The 18,051-nt window shown below is 51.6% G+C and overlaps 1 protein-coding gene across 2 annotated transcripts in view; it reads left to right on the forward strand.

The window, feature by feature from the left end:
- Positions 1-18,051, forward strand: part of syne1a (spectrin repeat containing, nuclear envelope 1a) — a 104,783-nt gene that overhangs the window by 59,112 nt on the left and 27,620 nt on the right. For both annotated transcript variants that reach the window (XM_084700846.1, XM_084700845.1), the window contains exons 81-100: positions 184-521; positions 620-764; positions 874-1,092; positions 1,864-2,156; positions 2,257-2,422; positions 2,600-2,755; positions 2,889-3,041; positions 3,755-3,937; positions 4,235-4,372; positions 4,537-4,722; positions 6,319-6,441; positions 6,532-6,714; positions 6,921-7,064; positions 9,137-9,346; positions 11,714-11,854; positions 13,537-13,653; positions 13,833-13,994; positions 14,598-14,810; positions 15,179-15,352; positions 17,415-17,606. In XM_084700846.1, coding sequence (XP_084556972.1) covers positions 184-521; positions 620-764; positions 874-1,092; positions 1,864-2,156; positions 2,257-2,422; positions 2,600-2,755; positions 2,889-3,041; positions 3,755-3,937; positions 4,235-4,372; positions 4,537-4,722; positions 6,319-6,441; positions 6,532-6,714; positions 6,921-7,064; positions 9,137-9,346; positions 11,714-11,854; positions 13,537-13,653; positions 13,833-13,994; positions 14,598-14,810; positions 15,179-15,352; positions 17,415-17,606 — 3,636 coding nt within the window. The remainder of the gene's footprint in view (positions 1-183; positions 522-619; positions 765-873; positions 1,093-1,863; positions 2,157-2,256; positions 2,423-2,599; positions 2,756-2,888; positions 3,042-3,754; positions 3,938-4,234; positions 4,373-4,536; positions 4,723-6,318; positions 6,442-6,531; positions 6,715-6,920; positions 7,065-9,136; positions 9,347-11,713; positions 11,855-13,536; positions 13,654-13,832; positions 13,995-14,597; positions 14,811-15,178; positions 15,353-17,414; positions 17,607-18,051) is intronic.

Here is an 18,051-nt window from a genome sequence, read left to right on the forward strand (position 1 = left end):
CCAAAATGAAATCGCCGGCTAATGGTTTCTCTTTTGAATTAAATAGAGAGAACTAAAAAAGTCCAATGTCTCAGTAGGGATTTTTGACATTTGACCTGCGCAAGTGAAACAGTTTTTGGACAGTGAATATACTTTCTAATGAGGGTATATCTCATACCTAACTTTCTTATCGCCATTGCTAAGACGAGTCTGGGTAAGGCCCTGTCCCTCGTCCAGAGGCACCTGTCAGCTCAGCAGTCCACCCAGCGATGGCTGCACCTGGCTGGGGCTGTCCTCCAGAGAGCCAGCTTTGGAGTGGAGCTGGAGAACCAGGATGCAAGCCTAAGGGAGCTGGAGGAGATTTATGTCCTGGAACAGGCATTCGTGTCTGGGCTAGAGGAGTTGGAGACCGTCAATCTACAACTGGAGGGTCTGATTGGGCCAGGAGAAAAGAAGGCGTTAAGAGAGAGTTTGGAGGGAGTCCAAATGAAAAGTAGAGAGGTCAAAGAAGGACTGAGGACACACCAGGAGAACCTGCAGAGGTGTGTGTGTGTGTGTGTGTTAGATACAATAACTGCATTTTTCTAAATGGTATTGGAAGTGCAATTCAGGACTTCCATCTCTATTTGTCTGTCGTTAGCTGTGCTGCTCCATGGTGCGCCTTCCAGGAGGAGAAAGAGGAGATGATCAGACAGATGAACGAAACAGGAAAAAGAATTACATTGTTTTCCACGGCCAAAGCAGCCAATAGCAAAGAAGCAGAGGACAAGCTTCAGAATTACAAGGTAAATTTGATTTTGTTTTCCAAATTTAGATCAGTTTTTTTGAGAACTGTCCTTTTGATTCTTCTTCTCTTCTGCTTCCCGCTCTGTTCCCCCCCCCCTCCCCCTCCAGTCTTTGGTGACCCAGATTGATGGGTTGGAGCACCCCCTGTGTGCTCTGAGAGAGAAGGCGGCAGACCTGGAGCGGGTTGGTTCAGAGTCCAGTAAAGTTGTAGTCAGCCACTCGGTGTCATCACTGTGGCAACGCTGGAGTCGTTTACGCAGCACAGCGCAAGCCCAAGAGAGGGTGCTGGAAGACACAGCCAGAGACTGGAGAAGCTTCTCTGAAAAGGTAGGGGAATATACTGTATATATACCGTATAAATGTCACACTGTCAGTACAGTAATGCTGTGCTGTAATGCGTTGAACTACCTACAGTACAGCACAGCCAGAAACGCTAGACACTAACTTTCTGCATGTGTCTGTGGATCACCGCTCACACATGCTAGCAGAGCTCATAGCCTACTCTAAACTAGTGTGGGTGTGTGGTGATGTCATTCCAGGCAGAATGCCAGTTCCTAGATCCCGCCAAATCTTAGTCGGGAAGTATTTTCCCGCCTTCCAACTGCTTCTGACACATCCCTGTCCCACAAAGCAATGCTTCTGGGAAGGAAACGAGGTCTTTGGATCAGGAAGTGGTCACATGTCTCGATGTGGCACATTCTTGTTGTCCAGTGGCTTTCTATAACCTCTTTGTTCAAGTGGACATGAGGTCATTCTTCACAAATGAGTCACTGCTCTGGACTTCTTCCTGGGCCATAAAAGGCAGTATCTAACAAGAGACCCAGAAGGACTTTGTTACAGTGAGCCAACTCTGTATATTAGATATAACCTAGTCCGACCTTTCGCATATTTTAACCCCATCATTTTCTGATAAGGAATTTTCTTTCTTTTAAAATGCATTGTTGATAGTGGTTGGTTCATTTGAAATGTTATGCTTTGTGTGGACCAGAGAAAGACTAGTGGTACAGCAGCCAATAAAGAAAAAGTACAATGAAACGTGGATGCCTCTTCCTAACTCCCTGCCCTTCGACACACGACTCCCTGCCACCCCGTCCCCAGATGGAGAAGGTGCGCTCCGTCTCCACAGACCTCCACGGCCGTGTCCCAGACAGCACTGTGGAGAAGGCTGCCAGCAGGGCGGCGCTCCAGAGCCTGCTAGAGTACCACGACTCCTTCAACCAGGAGCTAGACCGCGAGCAGTCTGCCCTGGCCCTGCTGGGGCAACACACCCTCCGCCTGAGACGGGAAGAGGAGCCGAGAGAGGAGGACAAGGCGGAAAGGAGCCCGGAGAAGGGAGGAGATGAGACCTCCTGCCTTGAGGAGATCAGGACCTTGCAGGATCGCTACGAGAGGTAAATACCGAGGATGTGCGTTTCCGTGGTGCGTGTGGGTAGGTGCGTCTCCCTATTGACTCCGGATGGCTCCGCCCCCTCCACCTGTGTGTGTCTCCAGCCTGGCGCTGCAGGTGCGTTCCAGCCGGGCACAGGTGCAGCAGGAGCTGAGGGAGAGGGAGGAGGTGGAGAGGGAGCTGGGCCTGGTGCGAGGCTGGATCCAGGACACCCGAGGCCTGCTGCTCAGCCCCACGGCAGACCTGGAATCACTGCTGCAAGAGCTGGAGGTGGGAGGAGACATAGGCTCCCAGTCAGGAACCAACACACATACAGACACCTACAATCTGTAACTAAGCACGTGTATCTTAAGAAAGCTTAAGAGCTAAGACGCATATAAACACTCTCACACTTGTACATACTCTCACAGCCTTCAGTAAGTAATAACTTCCCACCCGCTCATGCAGACGGCCCACGGTGAGGTCATCAGTAGGCGCCAGAGCGTGGAGCGCATGGCGGAGCTGCAGCAGAACAAGTACCAGGACCTCCAAGCCGCCCTGCCCTCAGAGCTCAGCATGCAGCTGGCCGAAGTGGCTCTCGCCCTGGGATCGGCTGAGGACCAGGTACCCCCCACCCCCGGATCTTCCCATCGGTTTACCAGAGGGTGTCCAAATCTGGTTCCCATTGCCTACTGTTTAAAGATGAATCTGTAGATCCGGTACCACATTTTCTGTCTCCTCTCTGTGACTGTGTCAGGTCCAGGCGAGGGAGAGAGAGGTCCAGCAGACCAGAGACGTGAAGGAGGATTTCATCTCCAGACTGCAGGAGATGGAGGGCAAGCTGAAGAACATTTCCCTGAAGCTGGGAGAGAAGGCTTCTGACCTGGAGCAGGCCAAGGATCTCACCAAGGTAAACGAGGAGCCCAGCTGATAGACTCATTACCATGCAATTAACCCCAGCCAAAGCCCACTGTTTATTTGACAGACCTCGAGGTTAATGACTGATGTGTGTGTGCATGGTGTGTGTGTGTGTGCCTGTGGCATGTGGGTTGTTTGAAGTCTTGAACTCCCCCCTTCTCTTCAAGACTGACCCACTTTCCTGAGAAATATTCCAGATGGGATTTGACCCCCCTCCTCTCCCTCTCCCCTGTCTCCTTCCTTCCCTGTATCCTCTCCTTAAGGCCTGTCTCTTTTGGGGCCTCTGTCCGTATGTTTGGTGAAAATGTTTTATCTTCACTTCAAACAGATACAGTTAGCCACATGGGGTGAGCTGTTTGCCGACGTTTACCGTTCACTTGTTCCCGTCTCTCTCCAACCCTTTTTTGGATCCTCCCCCCCGCAATCCCCCTTTATCTCCATTCATGGGCCCCCTCTCAACTCCCTCTTCACTCAACCCTTCCCCCCACCCACTCCTGCTCTCTCCCTCTCACACTGTCCACAATCCACCCTACCTCCCACCCACCCCCTTCCTCTGTACGCCTCCATGTCCTCCCCTTCCCCTACTCCCCTCTTTCTCTTTTCCATCCCCTTCCTCTCTGTCAATTCCCTTCCTCCACCTGTTCTTTCCTTTCCATACCCTCCTTTTGTCCCTCTCTCAATCTGCCCACCCCTCCTTCTTCCCAGGGTCTGTATGAGGAGTGTGTGGGCTGCGCTCGCTCCCTGGCAGAGCTGGGCACGGCGGTGCAGGAGTTTGGGGAGCAGAACCCTCTGCTGTGTAAACAGCTGGCTGACGGCCTGGCCAGACTGGCAGAGTCTCAGCGCCAGACCATGCGGCAGGCCCAGGACAGGGCCAGCCGGCTGAAGAAGGTGACCGATACGCCATCCCTCCATCCATCTATCCTCCATCCATCCATCTATCCACACTCAGCCTGCAGTCAACCTAGGATCATCTTCATTTGAAACAAGCTGTTGTGATTAAAGGATACCTTTATATGTAGAGGCTGGTTCTTGGGCTCCATCAACATAGTCACACCAACGTACTGTACTGTAGAAACGTTTATTTTCTTTCTTTATTTGAACACAGTGGTCTCCAAAAGCCCATCCATGTTCTCAGTGAGTTCCCTTCTTTTCCTCACCCCCCCCCCCCCCCTCCCTCCCGAGCAGGCAGAGCGGCAGTGGGAGGAGTATAAGGGCATGAAGGTGTTCCTCCTGGCATGGGCAGAGAAAGCTGAAGCCCTAGTCACTGGCCAGATCGTCTGGAGTACCGCCTCTCAGCTGCAGGAGCAAATCAGAGCCCACCAGGTGGGTTCATCATCTCAGTGACTTAATCTACAGCCGATCCGGTTGATTAGACCATCTCACTGGGACTCCTCAGCAAGAAGTTGTAAAGTACACACTGCCGATGTTTGATTTCTGTGTTTTCATCCCTCTTCACATCAACGTTGACCACATGACCACGGCAACAGGCGTTGCTGCGCGAGTGCCGCGGTCTCCACGGTGACCTGGAGGCCATGGGAGAAAGGGAGGGGCAGCTGGGGGAGGTGCTACAGACTGAGGGGTGGAGCCAGCAGGTGTCTCACCTGAGCCGACGAACCCAGGAGCTGCAGCAGAGGGCCAGGACACGCCTGCAGAGCCTGCAGGACGCCGCCAAGGTAACACACCTGGTCCCCCAGGCCCAACACCCCTGGAACACCAGGGTACTGTGGGCCATGAGGAACAACAACACCCCTGTGGGCCTTTAGTCTGGCTCCTGTCATAGACCTCCTCTATTATTAGAAGCCATTGTGTTTTTGTTATTGAGGTGTAACTCCTGGCCCAATAAATAAAGGAAATTCCAGTCATTTGAATGAGGGAATGTTTGGGAGGGGGGGTCCACTACTAGGCCTGCCTCGCAGACATCTCCGCCTGGATGACCGAGCACCACCTCCAGCTGAACCTCGCCAAAACAGAACTTCTCATCATCCCGGCTAAACCCTCCATCTCCCACGACCTGTCAATCCCCCTGGGATCTGCGACGGTGACCCCCTCATCCTCTGCCAGGAACCTTGGGGTTACAATGGATGACGAGCTCTCCTTCACGGCCCACATCGCCGCAGTCTCCCGGTCTTGTAGATTCACCCTCTACAACATCCGAAAGATCAGGAGATACCTGTCTGAGCACTCCACCCAGCTGCTAGTCCAAGCACTGGTCCTCTCCAAGTTGGACTACTGCAACTCGCTGCTCGCTGGTCTCCCAGCATGTGCAACCCGCCCTCTTCAGAGGACTCAGAATGCAGCGGCCCGCCTGGTCTACAATCTACCCAGACGCTCCCATGTTACCCCGCTCCTCATCTCCCTCCACTGGCTACCCATCAACGCCCGTATCAGATTCAAGACCCTGGTACTGACCTTCCGAGCAGTGAACGGGACTGCACCCATCTACATCAAGTCTCTCCTGCAACCTTACACCCCCACCCGTCACCTACGGTCTTCTTCAGACAACCGCCTGGTGGTCCCACCGCTCAAGACTGCCCGGTCCCAACACAAGCTCTTCTCCTGCCTGGCGCCCCAATGGTGGAACCAGCTCCCCACCTCCATCAGGGACACTGACTGTCTCCCCACCTTCAAGAAAAGGCTCAAGACGCACTTGTTCCGGGAGTACAACGGCACTTAGAACTTGCTTGGCTGGACTTGTTAGTTTCCTCCAGGATCACTATGACTCTTATTGAGTGACTTGTTGCTATTGTAGGTTAGATATAACAAAGTTAAGTCTTGTACTTGCTGTGTAATATTTTACTGTTGATTGTTCTTTTACAGGTACTGTCCTGCACTTTTGTGGTTCATGTTGTTTGAATTTGTAACTTGTATAACTACATGGGTCTTATGGGTCTTCCCTTTTGGCACTTGTTTAGCTTTTTCACAATGTATGCTTCATGTTTTGGATGCTTGCAATGTTTGGGACTATCTCGTTGTTATGATCAGTGACCTATGCTCTTTTGCTCTCTCTTGGAAGTCGCTTTGGATAAAAGCGTCTGCTAAATGAATAAATGTAAATGTACTCTGAGTAGTGTGAGACCACAGTGTCCCCAGGTGGCCATTGTATGCCATTACACCCACATTCCCCTCTTGATATAATCTGATCTCAATCTGGTTGACATGCAGCAGGCAGCGCAACATATTAAGGGCTGAATTATGTTAGAAGTCCTACATTCTTGGGGCCCAGAACAATGACCTTGCCAACTCTTCTTCTTCTTCTTCTCTCTCTGCAGGACATGGTGCGTCTGGAGTCGGAGGTGAAGAGCCTGCATGCCAGTCTAGACCAGGCTCAGGTCACACTCACGTCTCCAGACCTGGCCCGGCTCAGCCTCAGAGAGCAGCTCACTCACAGACAGGTACACACACACACACACACGCAGCAACTGTGAAGGCATCCCTTCCTCCTCTCCTCCCCCCGCAACCCCCGTCTTCCTCTGCTCCCACAGCGTGTGTTGGTGGAGATGGAGGGCTTCAAGCAGCAGGTGCAGACGCTGCAGCAGTGCCAGAGCGCCCTCCGGCTGCCAGAGGAGGTAATGGCCAGCCTGCCCATCTGCAGGACGGCCCAGAGCCTGCAGCAGGAGGCCAGCCAGCTGCAGCACACCACCATCCAGCAGTGCAACATCCTGCAGGTACACTAGAGGGCGCCACGCGCATGGCAAATCCTGTTGAAGCAGAACGAGTCAATGACAGAATAACGGCAATAACCAAATGACATGCAAAGAAATAAAGACGTTTGGATGGAAATCAGGATGATGTGAAAATGCGTCTGTCTGTCTGTATGAGAGCGGTGAGAAAGCTTGTGGTCTGAGGAAGTGTTTCAATCCCGTTTTCCCAGGAGGCTGTGGTGCAGTACGAGCAGTACGAACAGGAAGTGAAGAACCTGCAGAGGCTGATAGAGGAGGCACACCGCATCATCCAGGACCGGCCCGTCTCAACCAGCAACATCCAGGAGCTGCAGGCCCAGATACACCACCATGAGGTCAGACACACACACATACGATCAAAGAAGCACTATTAAAGCACACAAACACACTTGCAATGTAACCCAGGTCATGATTAATGAGACAATGTCATATCTGTTCTTCATATGTGCTGGCTGTTGTTGGCAAATGGCACAGGAGCATCGTAAACCTGGTCAGTTGAGGTCAGACATGCTGACATTACACAGTGTACCGAACACTCTGTGGTGGGGTTGGGGGGGGGTGGCGGGGAGGTCAATATAAACAGTAGAAAGCCAGTTTGTTTAGCCATTTATATGTGAAGCTAGTATCATTCTCTTCACTTGCCAAAATTCCTCATTAGAAGAAATAGCATCTCCCAATTGTTACCCGCTTTCAGGCTTGAAACGGCTGTTTGAGACTCATGGCGTCCCTAACCTCAACACCAAACTAAGCAGTCGCCTCAACACAGTCTTGTGGTCCTACCCAGCCCATAAGCTATTACGTCTAGGGAAATTAACGTGCAATTTAAATGTCTTTTCATGGATTTTACAATTGGGTCACCCACTTCAGCTTCAAAGTGTTCTGCTGATGGAGATATAATAGAGAGAGAGAGAGAAAGAAAGAGAGAGAACTTATTTGATGTCTGCAATGACTCATATTTCCTGTGCGCATAATCATCTTTCTCTATGAATTTCCACTAAAGGTAACGTGTGTGTGTGTGTGCGCGCTCACACCGACTTGCAGAACAGCACAACGGCGGCACACAAACACATCCTCAGGCATCACTATGATAACCAAGTCAGCTTCTTTCCATGAAAGACAGTTCTAGTTTCTTCCAGACCTTGAGATGAACCAAGTCGGTTGGTACAGAAGTTATTGAAGGGCTCAGCTGAACGGTGAACAATGGTGCACAGGAAGGTGGCTGTCTCTCTCAGTCTAAAACAAACTTCTTGTGCTGCCTGATTTGCATTCTCATAGTAGATGTACCGTAGGAAGGGGGGCTGATGCAGAGGAGTTCCACTTCAGCTGACTGCAGCATCCGTTGCCTGCAGCTTTCAAGTCCCGAGCCGTACACTGTGGTGTTAGCTTGCTGAGTGTGTGTTTGATCACTCCCGCAGAGAGAGAGGGAGAGAGAGAATGAGAGAGAGAGGGTGGAAAAGAGCGAGCAACAGAGATAAAGAGAGAGAGAGAGATAAAGGTTGGACCCCAGACACATTCTTGCTTGATTGCTGGTATTTACAGCCCCCCCCCCCTCCTCCTCCTCCCCAACAAACACACCCGTCTCTCTCTCTCTCTCTCTCTCTCTCTCTCTCTGTGTGCAGAGCGAGGGTTTGGCTGGCTGGCAGTGTGTGTTTGTTGTTTGAGTTGTTACTGGTTGAATAAGCTGAGTTGTTAGCTGCAGGTCCACTGCCCCACTTAGTCACATGACCTGATTATCGGTGCATTGGCCATCTGGTAGAGAGAGAGAGAGAGAGAGAAGGAGAGGGAAGGAAGGAGAGGGGCGGGAGAGAGAGGAGGAGCCTTCCCTCAATGCCATAACAAGGCAGTAATCTGACACCCTCTCTGTCACCCTTTCCCCCAACCTCTTTTGTTGTAAGGAATCTTCTTCAGGATTGGAGGAAGGAAGTGGAGGAAGGAGGGGGAGCTGTGAGATCACTTCCTGCCTCTCTCGACTCCCTTTGTGTTTGGTTGAGAGTGGAGGAGAGATTTGAATTTATTCAGTTAGTCTCTCTCTCTCTCTCTCTCTCTCTCTCGACCAAACATCCTGCCTATCGAGCTAGCTGCTGCCGTGACTCGCCCGCCTCTCCGCTACTCTGATTGGCTCATAGACAGTCCACTGTGTGTGTGTGTGTGTGTCACAGTGACAGACCCAGCGCTATTCTCTCCCGCACACACACAAACACACAGAGACTGCCAGCCAGCCAGAGAGACCGAGAAGAGAAATGCGCTCGCTCCACTTACTCCTCGCGCGCCGGTACTCTCCCTCACACCGCATCCAACGCTGAAAGCACCCCCATTCTCAGGGACTTCACCCACCCAGGCCGTATTGATTTCCCATTGTGGACCGTACTACGTCGGGGCTGACCCGGGGGTGCTCATGTTTTGACAGGGGCTGGCACTGAAGATCCGGGGCTACCAGGAGCAGATCGCCTCGCTCCACTCCAAGTGTAAGATGCTGACGGTGAAGGCCAAGCACGCCACCATGCTGCTGACGGTCAGCGAGGTGGACGGCCTGTCGGACGGCGTGGACGAGCTCAGCGACGAGGAGCTCCCGCCGCCCGCCAAGCAGACGCCCGCCGCACACCCCTCTGTTGTCATGGTGAGACCCTCTAGGCTTCTCTCAGTTTAAGGACCTTCACCCCCCATCCCACCCCATCCCACCCCACCCCAACTCTTAAATAGAATGGTGAGGGTGTGTGTGTGTGTCTGTACTACCACCCCTCTTCCTGTGCTCCTTGTCCACCTGACCCCTGCATGTGTCTCTGCATGGCTTCCTGCCAGCCCACTGTGAAGTCGATACCGAGCCTGATACCTCTCCTCTGCCTGTCATGCTGTCCCATCATGTCATTTCCATTTTGCGCGTTCTCTGTCTGTGTCTTCCACCTCAGCCCCACTGCATGCTGAACCGTGTCTGTGTCTGCGCTGGTCTCGTCTCGGCTGCTCTTGCATCCTGTCATGCTCCTGCAGCTGTTGTCTGTCTGGGTCTTCGTACCTGTCTTGCGTACCACTCCCTGTGTAGACCTCTATAGTCACTTCTCTCTCTGAGCAGACCTCTATAGTCACTTCTCTCTCTGAGCAGACCTCTATAGTCACTTCTCTCTCTGAGCAGACCTCTATAGTCACTTCTCTCTCTGAGCAGACCTCTATAGTCACTTCTCTCTCTGAGCAGACCTCTATAGTCACATGTCTCCTTGTGCAGACCTCTATAGTCACATGTCTCCTTGTGCAGACCTCTATAGTCACATGTCTCCTTGTGCAGACCTCTGTAGTCACATGTCTCCTTGTGCAGACTTCTGTAGTCACATGTCTCCTTGTGCAGACCTCTGTAGTCACATGTCTCCTTGTGCAGACTTCTGTAGTCACATGTCTCCTTGTGCAGACTTCTGTAGTCACATGTCTCCTTGTGCAGACTTCTGTAGTCACATGTCTCCTTGTGCAGACTTCTGTAGTCACATGTCTCCTTGTGCAGACTTCTGTAGTCGCATGTCTCCTTGTGCAGACTTCTGTAGTCACATGTCTCCTTGTGCAGACATCTGTAGTCACATGTCTCCTTGTGCAGACCTCTGTAGTCACATGTCTCCTTGTGCAGACTTCTGTAGTCACATGTCTCCTTGTGCAGACCTCTGTAGTCACATGTCTCCTTGTGCAGACTTCTGTAGTCACATGTCTCCTTGTGCAGACTTCTGTAGTCACATGTCTCCTTGTGCAGACTTCTGTAGTCACATGTCTCCACGCTCTCTGCTCATCCCTCTTCTCTCTGTGCTGTGTTCGCCCTGGCCCACTCTGGCTGTGTATGCTGCTGTTGGTCCCACTGCTTCAGGAAACAGGATATTGTAGCGTGTGTGTGTGTCTGTGTGTTTGTATCGCTGTACAAAATGAGTACAGACCTTTTTATATTTCTGCACAAAGTAGGTCCCTACAAGCATGTTAGTGGTACAAATTGCTGCATAACTTTTCTAGCACTGCTGTGAGAGCAGACACACACACACACACACACCAGCATGCGGGTTCAGGACATTGCCTAGAGTTGCATCATGGAGCCTGGAGGAGAAGCAGGAATGAGAGGGATTTGTAACAAGGCCTTCTCTCACTGCAGCCCCAATGGAGTTCAGCTTGCATTTCAGCCCTGTCCCTCCTGTCTCTTTATACTCATGCAGGCAGGCCATGCAGGCCAGGCCACTGTGCTGCATACAGCAGAGCCAGCTGCAGTCCCAGAGTAGGCTGAAATACTGTTATAGTGTCTCTACTGGTCTCTACTCAACCCGTCCCCAGTGGGTTGAGACCACAGCGTCTGTGTTTAGTAGGCTGGGTCAAAAGGAAACTGTCATTTGAGTTTTTTTGTGAACGCTTCTGTGGGAACAAAAACATTAAGGAAGACAGACACACACACTCGTACAGATGCACAAACATGCGGGTGCTTCATGCACACAAGGCTTCAAACACTGCTGCTGGTGTGTGTGTGTGTGTGTGTGTGCGTGTCATACTTCCCGCCAGGAGTCATTCCTTTCCCCTGACGTATCCTGTAAAGTCCTTGTGGGTCAACCATTGCCCAAACCAACTCTGCTAAAGCACATAGTTACGCTGGTGTCTGTGCTCTAAAGCTACTGTAAAAGCTTTGTGGTGTCTTCTGTCCGTTCTCCTCACATGATCGTATTTCTCTTCCATGGTATTTAATGACCTCCCCCAGCTTTATAATCAATTAGCAGTGTGCCCACTCTGCCAGACCCAGCCTCAAACCCTTCACGACCTTACTAATGCTTATATGGTCTTCTCTCTGCCCCCTGTCTCTCTCTCTTCCCCCGTCTCTTTCTTTCTCTCTTTCTTTCTTTCTTTCTTTCATTCTTTTTCTTTCTCTCTCTGTCTCTCTCTCTTTCTTTCTCTGGACGGGTCCTCCTTTGTTTTGTTCCTTTCTCTCCTTATCTGTGTGTGGGTTTGTTTGCACCTGTGTGTGTGCTCACGTGGCCAGATGACGGCGGGCCGCTGTCACACGCTCCTCTCCCCCGTGACGGAGGAGTCCGGGGAGGAGGGCACCAACAGTGAGGTCTCCTCCCCCCCTGCCTGCCGCTCCCCCTCCCCGGGGGCTAACGCTGACACCCCCCTTAACCAGGTACCGCATCATCCCAAACCCCTCAACTCATCCCCCTCATCCTCCTTGACACCTCGCCCCCACTACCATCACTACCATCCATGCAGTATGATCCTTTCACTGTAACCAACGACACCGTTGACTATCCTCCCCCCCCACCCTCCCCCAAACATGCCCTCCTCTCCACGCTTATACCAGCATTTGCCTGCTTTGGCTAACCAGCTGTTGTACCGCTTATCAGGGTAATGCAGTAGTGAGCGTCATGGACAAAGCTAGCATAGCTGTGCTAGCTTAGCATGTCGTCAGCCAAGTCAAGCACAGCATAGAATGACAGACCTCCATGTTCCCAGTCTAGTAGACAGCAGACTCTCCTGTGGTTCAGTGTTGGCAGTGTCATGCAGGCAGGTCGTAGGAGCAGACTTTAAAACGCTGGGGGAGGAGGACAGAAATGAAAGTTCGAGACAGAACACACAAGGAAGAGTTTTAGAGTGTTAGGTAAATGAATTATTTCTTAAATTATTAACTATATTGAAATTTGTACGGTTTTAGGTGTCTTGTTGATGTTGCAAAGAATATTAGTTAATATATGTTAGGACTAACAGTGTTAATTAAAGGTTTATATCATTATTATTGGTTTATATGGCGCTCTATGGATTGTCAAGAGGAACAGGTTCATAGAATTGCAATGTAGACTAGTACTTGTTACATATGGATTGAAATTTGAACTAGGAAAGAGTGAGGAGAGGTAGAGAGAGATGCACTCATGGGACTGTAACTCAGTCGTCTGCAGTGGAAACATCCCACACAGACCAAAGACAGAGCCAGCACAGAGATGGGAGTTTCATTGTGTGTGCGAGTGAGGGATGCCAAACAATTGTGTGTGTTAGCGTGTGTTTTATCGCAAACTAAATAATGTACACCGCTCATCAGATCTGTAGATTTTGAAGGTTACTTTTGACACTAATCAGACTGTATATATATATACTTAATAACATAAGTGTAGTTCTAGGTATTTTGGTTTTGCTATCTGGCAGCAATGATAAACACTGAGAACAGACTAACTGTTAAATATCTTCTCTATAAATATTTGGGTGCAGAAGAATGTGTCTTTATAGTTTGAAATGACTTCAAGTTGTGGAGATATTTACAGTACATTAGCAGACTTGAAGATGTGGTGTGTTTTTTTTTTTTTTTACAGTACATTAGCAATCAAAGCAATTACCCCTTCACTCTGTAGACTCCTCAGACGCCACAGTGCACAGCTCACACAAATAACACACACACACCCTTCCCAGACACACACTCTCTCTCGCTCTCGCTCTCTCTCTCGCTCTCGCTCTCGCTCTCGCTCTCTCTCTCTCTCTCTCTCTCTCTCGCTCTCTCTCTCTCTCTCTCTCTCTCTCTCTGTCTCTCTCTCTCTCTCTCTCTCTCTCTCTCTCTCTCTCTCTCTCTCTCTCTCTCTCTCTCTCTCTCTCTCTCTCTCTCTCTCTCTCTCTCTCTCTCTCTCTCTCTCTCTCTCTCTCTCTCTCTCTCTCTCTCTCTCTCTCTCTCTCTCTCTCTCTCTCTCTCTCTCTCTCTCTCTCTCTCTCTCTCTCTCTCTCTCTCTCTCTCTCTCTCTCTCTCTCTCTCTCTCTCTCTCTCTCTCTCTCTCTCTCTCTCTCTCTGTCACACACTCATAAACAGTGTCCTGTCATGTGGTGTAGGGTCGGGCCCCTCTGAGCAGAGCTCCTCTCCAGGAGCTGTATGACCCGTCTCTGGAAACCAGCGCAGCTGCCAACCTGGATGACCTGCAGCGCTCTTGGGAAACCTTGAAGAACGTGGTACGCTCGCTCGACACCAACACCCCCGGAGCACACAACCAGGAAACCAACTGACCCTGAAACACAAACTGTGTTGACACACACATTCAGCATCTTCTACAAGCGACTCTCGTTGGCATGTTCAGCCTTGGCATTGGGATTGAACATCTCCTTCTCTCCCTCCGTCTCTCTCCCCTCAGATCAGTGAGAAGCAGAAGTCCCTGTACGAGGCCCTGGAACGCCAGCAGCACTACCAGGAGTCCCTCCAGTCCATCTCCACCAAGATGGAGTCCATCGAGGCGGCGCTCAACGAGGGCCTGGAGGCACAGAAGAGCCCGGAGAGCCAGATGGCTGCCCACCAGGTACGCAAGGAAAGGCGGAGTGTGCTACAGATTAAGAAAGAAAGAGAAAGACAGAATTGGAGTAGAATTGAGGTGGAAGAGTGGTATGAATTCACCTGGATGAGGAAATAGCCTCCAAACTATCAGGATGATAAACTTAGCAGTGGAGCAATAAAGTGTGAGATTGAGAGGTCTGTAAATGACACTGGACACACAGTCCCGGGCAGTGTTCCTTGTTGCCATACCAACAGTAGAGCAATGCAGCAGTGTGTGCCGAGGTTCACGTGCCGCACGAGAACAGTGAACCGCTGTAGCCAAAAATAAGTTCTCCTTTTGAACCTCCCTACCACCCACCTACTCCTTCTCCCCCCCCCAACCATCTCCTTCTTAATGCTTGGTTTCTCTTTCTCTCTCATGCCTGCCCCTCTCTCCCTCCGCCTCGTCTCTCCTTTTGTATGATCTTCCACTCATCACTTCCTCCTCACCATCCTCCTATCCCCACGTCCCCCCTACCTCCCTCCCTACCTCCCTCCCTCCTCTCCCCTGCCCCCCCCCCAACTTCCCCTCCCTTCCAACTCCCCTTCCTCCTCCTCCTCCTCCTCTCCCCTGCCCCGCCACCCCCAGGCTGTGATGGATGAGATCCTGATGCTGCAGGACGAGATCGGGGAGCTCCAGACCTGCTTCTCCGAGGAGCTGTGCTGCGAGGGGGGGCTGGACAGCGACAGTGACGGCGGCGACCCCGGGGACCAGCTGGCCCTGCAGTCCACCCTCACCGTGCTGGGGGAGAGGATGGCCACCATCCGCATGAAGGCCTCTGGGAAGAGGCAGCTTCTGGAGGTGGGTGGCCCCGCCATGGCCCGCCTGGCCCCGGACAGCAGACACCCCCTGTAGGCCTCGGGCCTCTCAACCCCACCATAAGTGGGGGGGGATTCGAACTGTGCCGGATGGTCAGTTGAGCAAGCCTTTCCAGGGCCCCGCCTCATAACCTTATCAAAGCGGCGGCTACCATGGTCTTTACACTATCAATACCCTATCTGGGCCAACCCAAAACGATCAGCATTGTCGACGAAGATCTAAGCTCTGTCTGTGAGTCCCCCAGTAAGCCGACCGCTCAACTGGGAGACCAGAGCTACAGCCTACATCCAGAACCTTCTCCGTCTCCTCCCCTAACTGTGTGTGTGTGTGTGTGGCGGCGCCCCCTGCAGGAGCGTCTGAGCGAGCAACTGGAGGAACAGCGGCAGGAGCAGGCGCTGCAGCGTTACCACAACGAGGCCGAGGAGCTCGACCATTGGCTGCTCAGCACCCGCGCCACGCTAAGCTCCGCCCTCCAGCCCAACCAGGAGGACATGGACATGGAGGAGCAGCTCATCGATTGTCAGGTGGGCATGGGTGCGGTGACGTCATCAATAAGGGACTGTGGACAGCGGTTTGGGTGTCTGCGTGCCATTGGGTGAGGGGACAAGGAAGCACTAGAGAGAACCGGATCTTGAGAAGATCCTTCAGCCATGTTCTCTGGTTGTGAGTTCCATCTCAGTATTGATATGTTTAGGCAGGGATCAACTCGTATAACACTTCATGTAAGGCTTGTCGCCAGCCATACGTCTTCACTCCACTGGCTCCAGCCGTACCAGGAGATTGTTGACCACAGCACTTGAGCCTATCAGCAGGAATAAAGTCGCCCATTATTCAGATGATCCCCTCTGAATAGGCTCTCTAAATTTGATTAGTGCCCGCCAAGCCCTCTACGGGGGCATTAGCGTTAGGTTCAGTAACCCCCTCTGTTCCTCTCCCTCCCCCTCTTCTCTCCTCTCTGCCCTGACTTCCTCCAGCTTTGGGGGAAGCCCCGCTGGTTTCCCTCACATTCCACCAACGGACCCCTCCTGTGGCCCCCGGCTCACCCCGTGGTTACCATGGTAACACCCCCTCCCCGTCCTTAACCCCCGTGAAGGGCGATTTGTGTCCCGGCGGAGGTAGAAGTCATCCTCTTAGGTTCTGACCATAGACCAGCCCTATGTTGTTATGGGTTCTTAGGACAGAGGATTTCTCGGGGGGTCTACAAACTTAATCTCAGTAGTCCTCACCTGGACAATTGCAATGTGTGTTTGTGTGTGCACGTGTGTATTGGCAGCAGCTTGGTGAACTATAAGCTGATTAGAGGTTCCATATGGTTTGTTGTGGAGCTCTGGATCTGAAGGCTGGTCCAGGCAGGCTTCACTCTCCCAGAGGAAGACTCTTACTTGAACACAGTCCTCCTTAAATATGTGAGCAGAGGAAAAACTGGTTTGAAGGAAAGGCCAACAGTGGGAGAGAGAAAGAGAATGAGGGAGAGAAAGGCCAAGAGGGATTGGCCCTGTGAAAAATATGTAAGAGAGGGAGAAGAGGGAGGAAAAAGGGAGAGCCACGAAGAGTGGAAGAACCAGGTGCAGAGTGGTGGAGACAGGGAAGACAGTAAGAGAGAGAAATTGGAGGGAGAGAGAACTTTTCACGCCCCTCATGAATGACAGGGAAAGAGACTGTGAACAGAGCAAAAGGAGGTGTGCAGCGTGACTCTATTGTGGGAGGAAGGTCTCGTCTGCAGAGAGAGACCCCCTCCACGTCAAAGGAGGTTTACAAGCCCTATCCCCCTCGCTCTTTCATCCAGTTGTTGTCATCTTTTACAGCATGAAAGGGGAGGTGACCTGCTTTAAAACTGATTGAAGGAGGGAAAAGAGTGAGAGATGGAGAAGGCTGAAGAGTGAAAGAGAGGATGGAAATTTGTTTTTGTCTGTGAATGTACCGCATTGCAGCTTTCCTACAGCACAACAGGTGCTGTGTGTGTGTGTGTGTGTGTGTGTGTGTGTGTGTCGCATGTGTGTGTCGCATGTGTGTGTAGTAGAATGTGTGTATGTGTATTCTAGAAGCCACCATAGCTTCTCTGGTGGGTTCATGCTCACAGTGTCAGGATCCTTTATGTGCTGCTGAGGCCATTGGAACACTGGTCACCATTCTCCAACACAACCAATAGGAGTCCTTTGAGAAAGAGAAAGGAGAGCTCTCATTGGTCAATATTGTTTTGTACTGTATAAAGAAGTGTTGTGTAGATGTTGTTGCTCGTCCTGCAGTGATGACAGTACCGTTGGACCGTGGTATCGTTAGCATGTGTTAGCTTCTCTGACCCAGGAGTTAGTCTTTGTAGTGTCACGCTGGCATATGGAATTCTAGTTTAAAAACTAGTAATACCATTTAGCTTACAACCAGTCTGTTTTTGTGTGTGTTACTGCTAGCTCTGACCACTGGTAATGTGGTTTTGATGGCAACAGTATGACCATGTTCGGGGTCAAGTTGGGATTATTTTACCCTCATCGTCATCCCTCCCAAAAGTTGTGGTCAGGCTGGTCCGGGTCATGTCCCCCTGTCCCAGTCATGGTGCCTGACTTGGCCCGTGTGTTCCTGCCCTTCCAGAACATGCTGTTTGAGATCGAGCAGAAGGTGGTGTCGCTGTCGGAGCTGTCTGTGCACAGCGAGAGCCTGCTCCTGGAGGGGCGGGCCGGCACGCGCAGCGAGGCCGAGCAGCTGACCTGCAAGCTGCACTCCCTGAAGGACAGCCTGCTGGAGCTGCAGAGGATGCTGCAGGACAAGCAGGTGGACATCCAGGTACTGGAGCACAACCTGTACAGGCCTGGTGGACTGGCTGGTGGACTGACTGGCTGGACCCATCTTTTGGATGTTCTCTCTACTCCTTTCTCTGTCCTTGCCTGTTCCTTGTCTCCTTCCCTCATCTCTTCTCTCTCACTTTCCCTTTTTAGTTTTGCTGCAGATTCTTTTGCTTGTGTGTTGTATTATATTGTGCTGTGTGCCCCCCATCAATGGTGGTTTTGTCCAAACACAAAGGTCACTTTGGCCTCTGTCATAAAGGCCTACTGTCCCCCATAACGGCCAACAACTGCCTGTCCTTGGCACAAAGAGCCTGACACACAAAGAGCTGCACAGAGCCAGGTGTCCCTCTGTTGACATGCAGCATTCTGAGCTCATGCCTCTCGTCGCTGACGGCTTAGCCGCTGTCCCATCCGCAGTGACTCTGCGATTTTCTGCTGCATTA

Source organism: Hypomesus nipponensis, chromosome 6 (assembly GCF_054491055.1).
Source record: "Hypomesus nipponensis isolate SF chromosome 6, ASM5449105v1, whole genome shotgun sequence".
Classification (NCBI taxonomy): Eukaryota; Metazoa; Chordata; class Actinopteri; order Osmeriformes; family Osmeridae; genus Hypomesus; species Hypomesus nipponensis.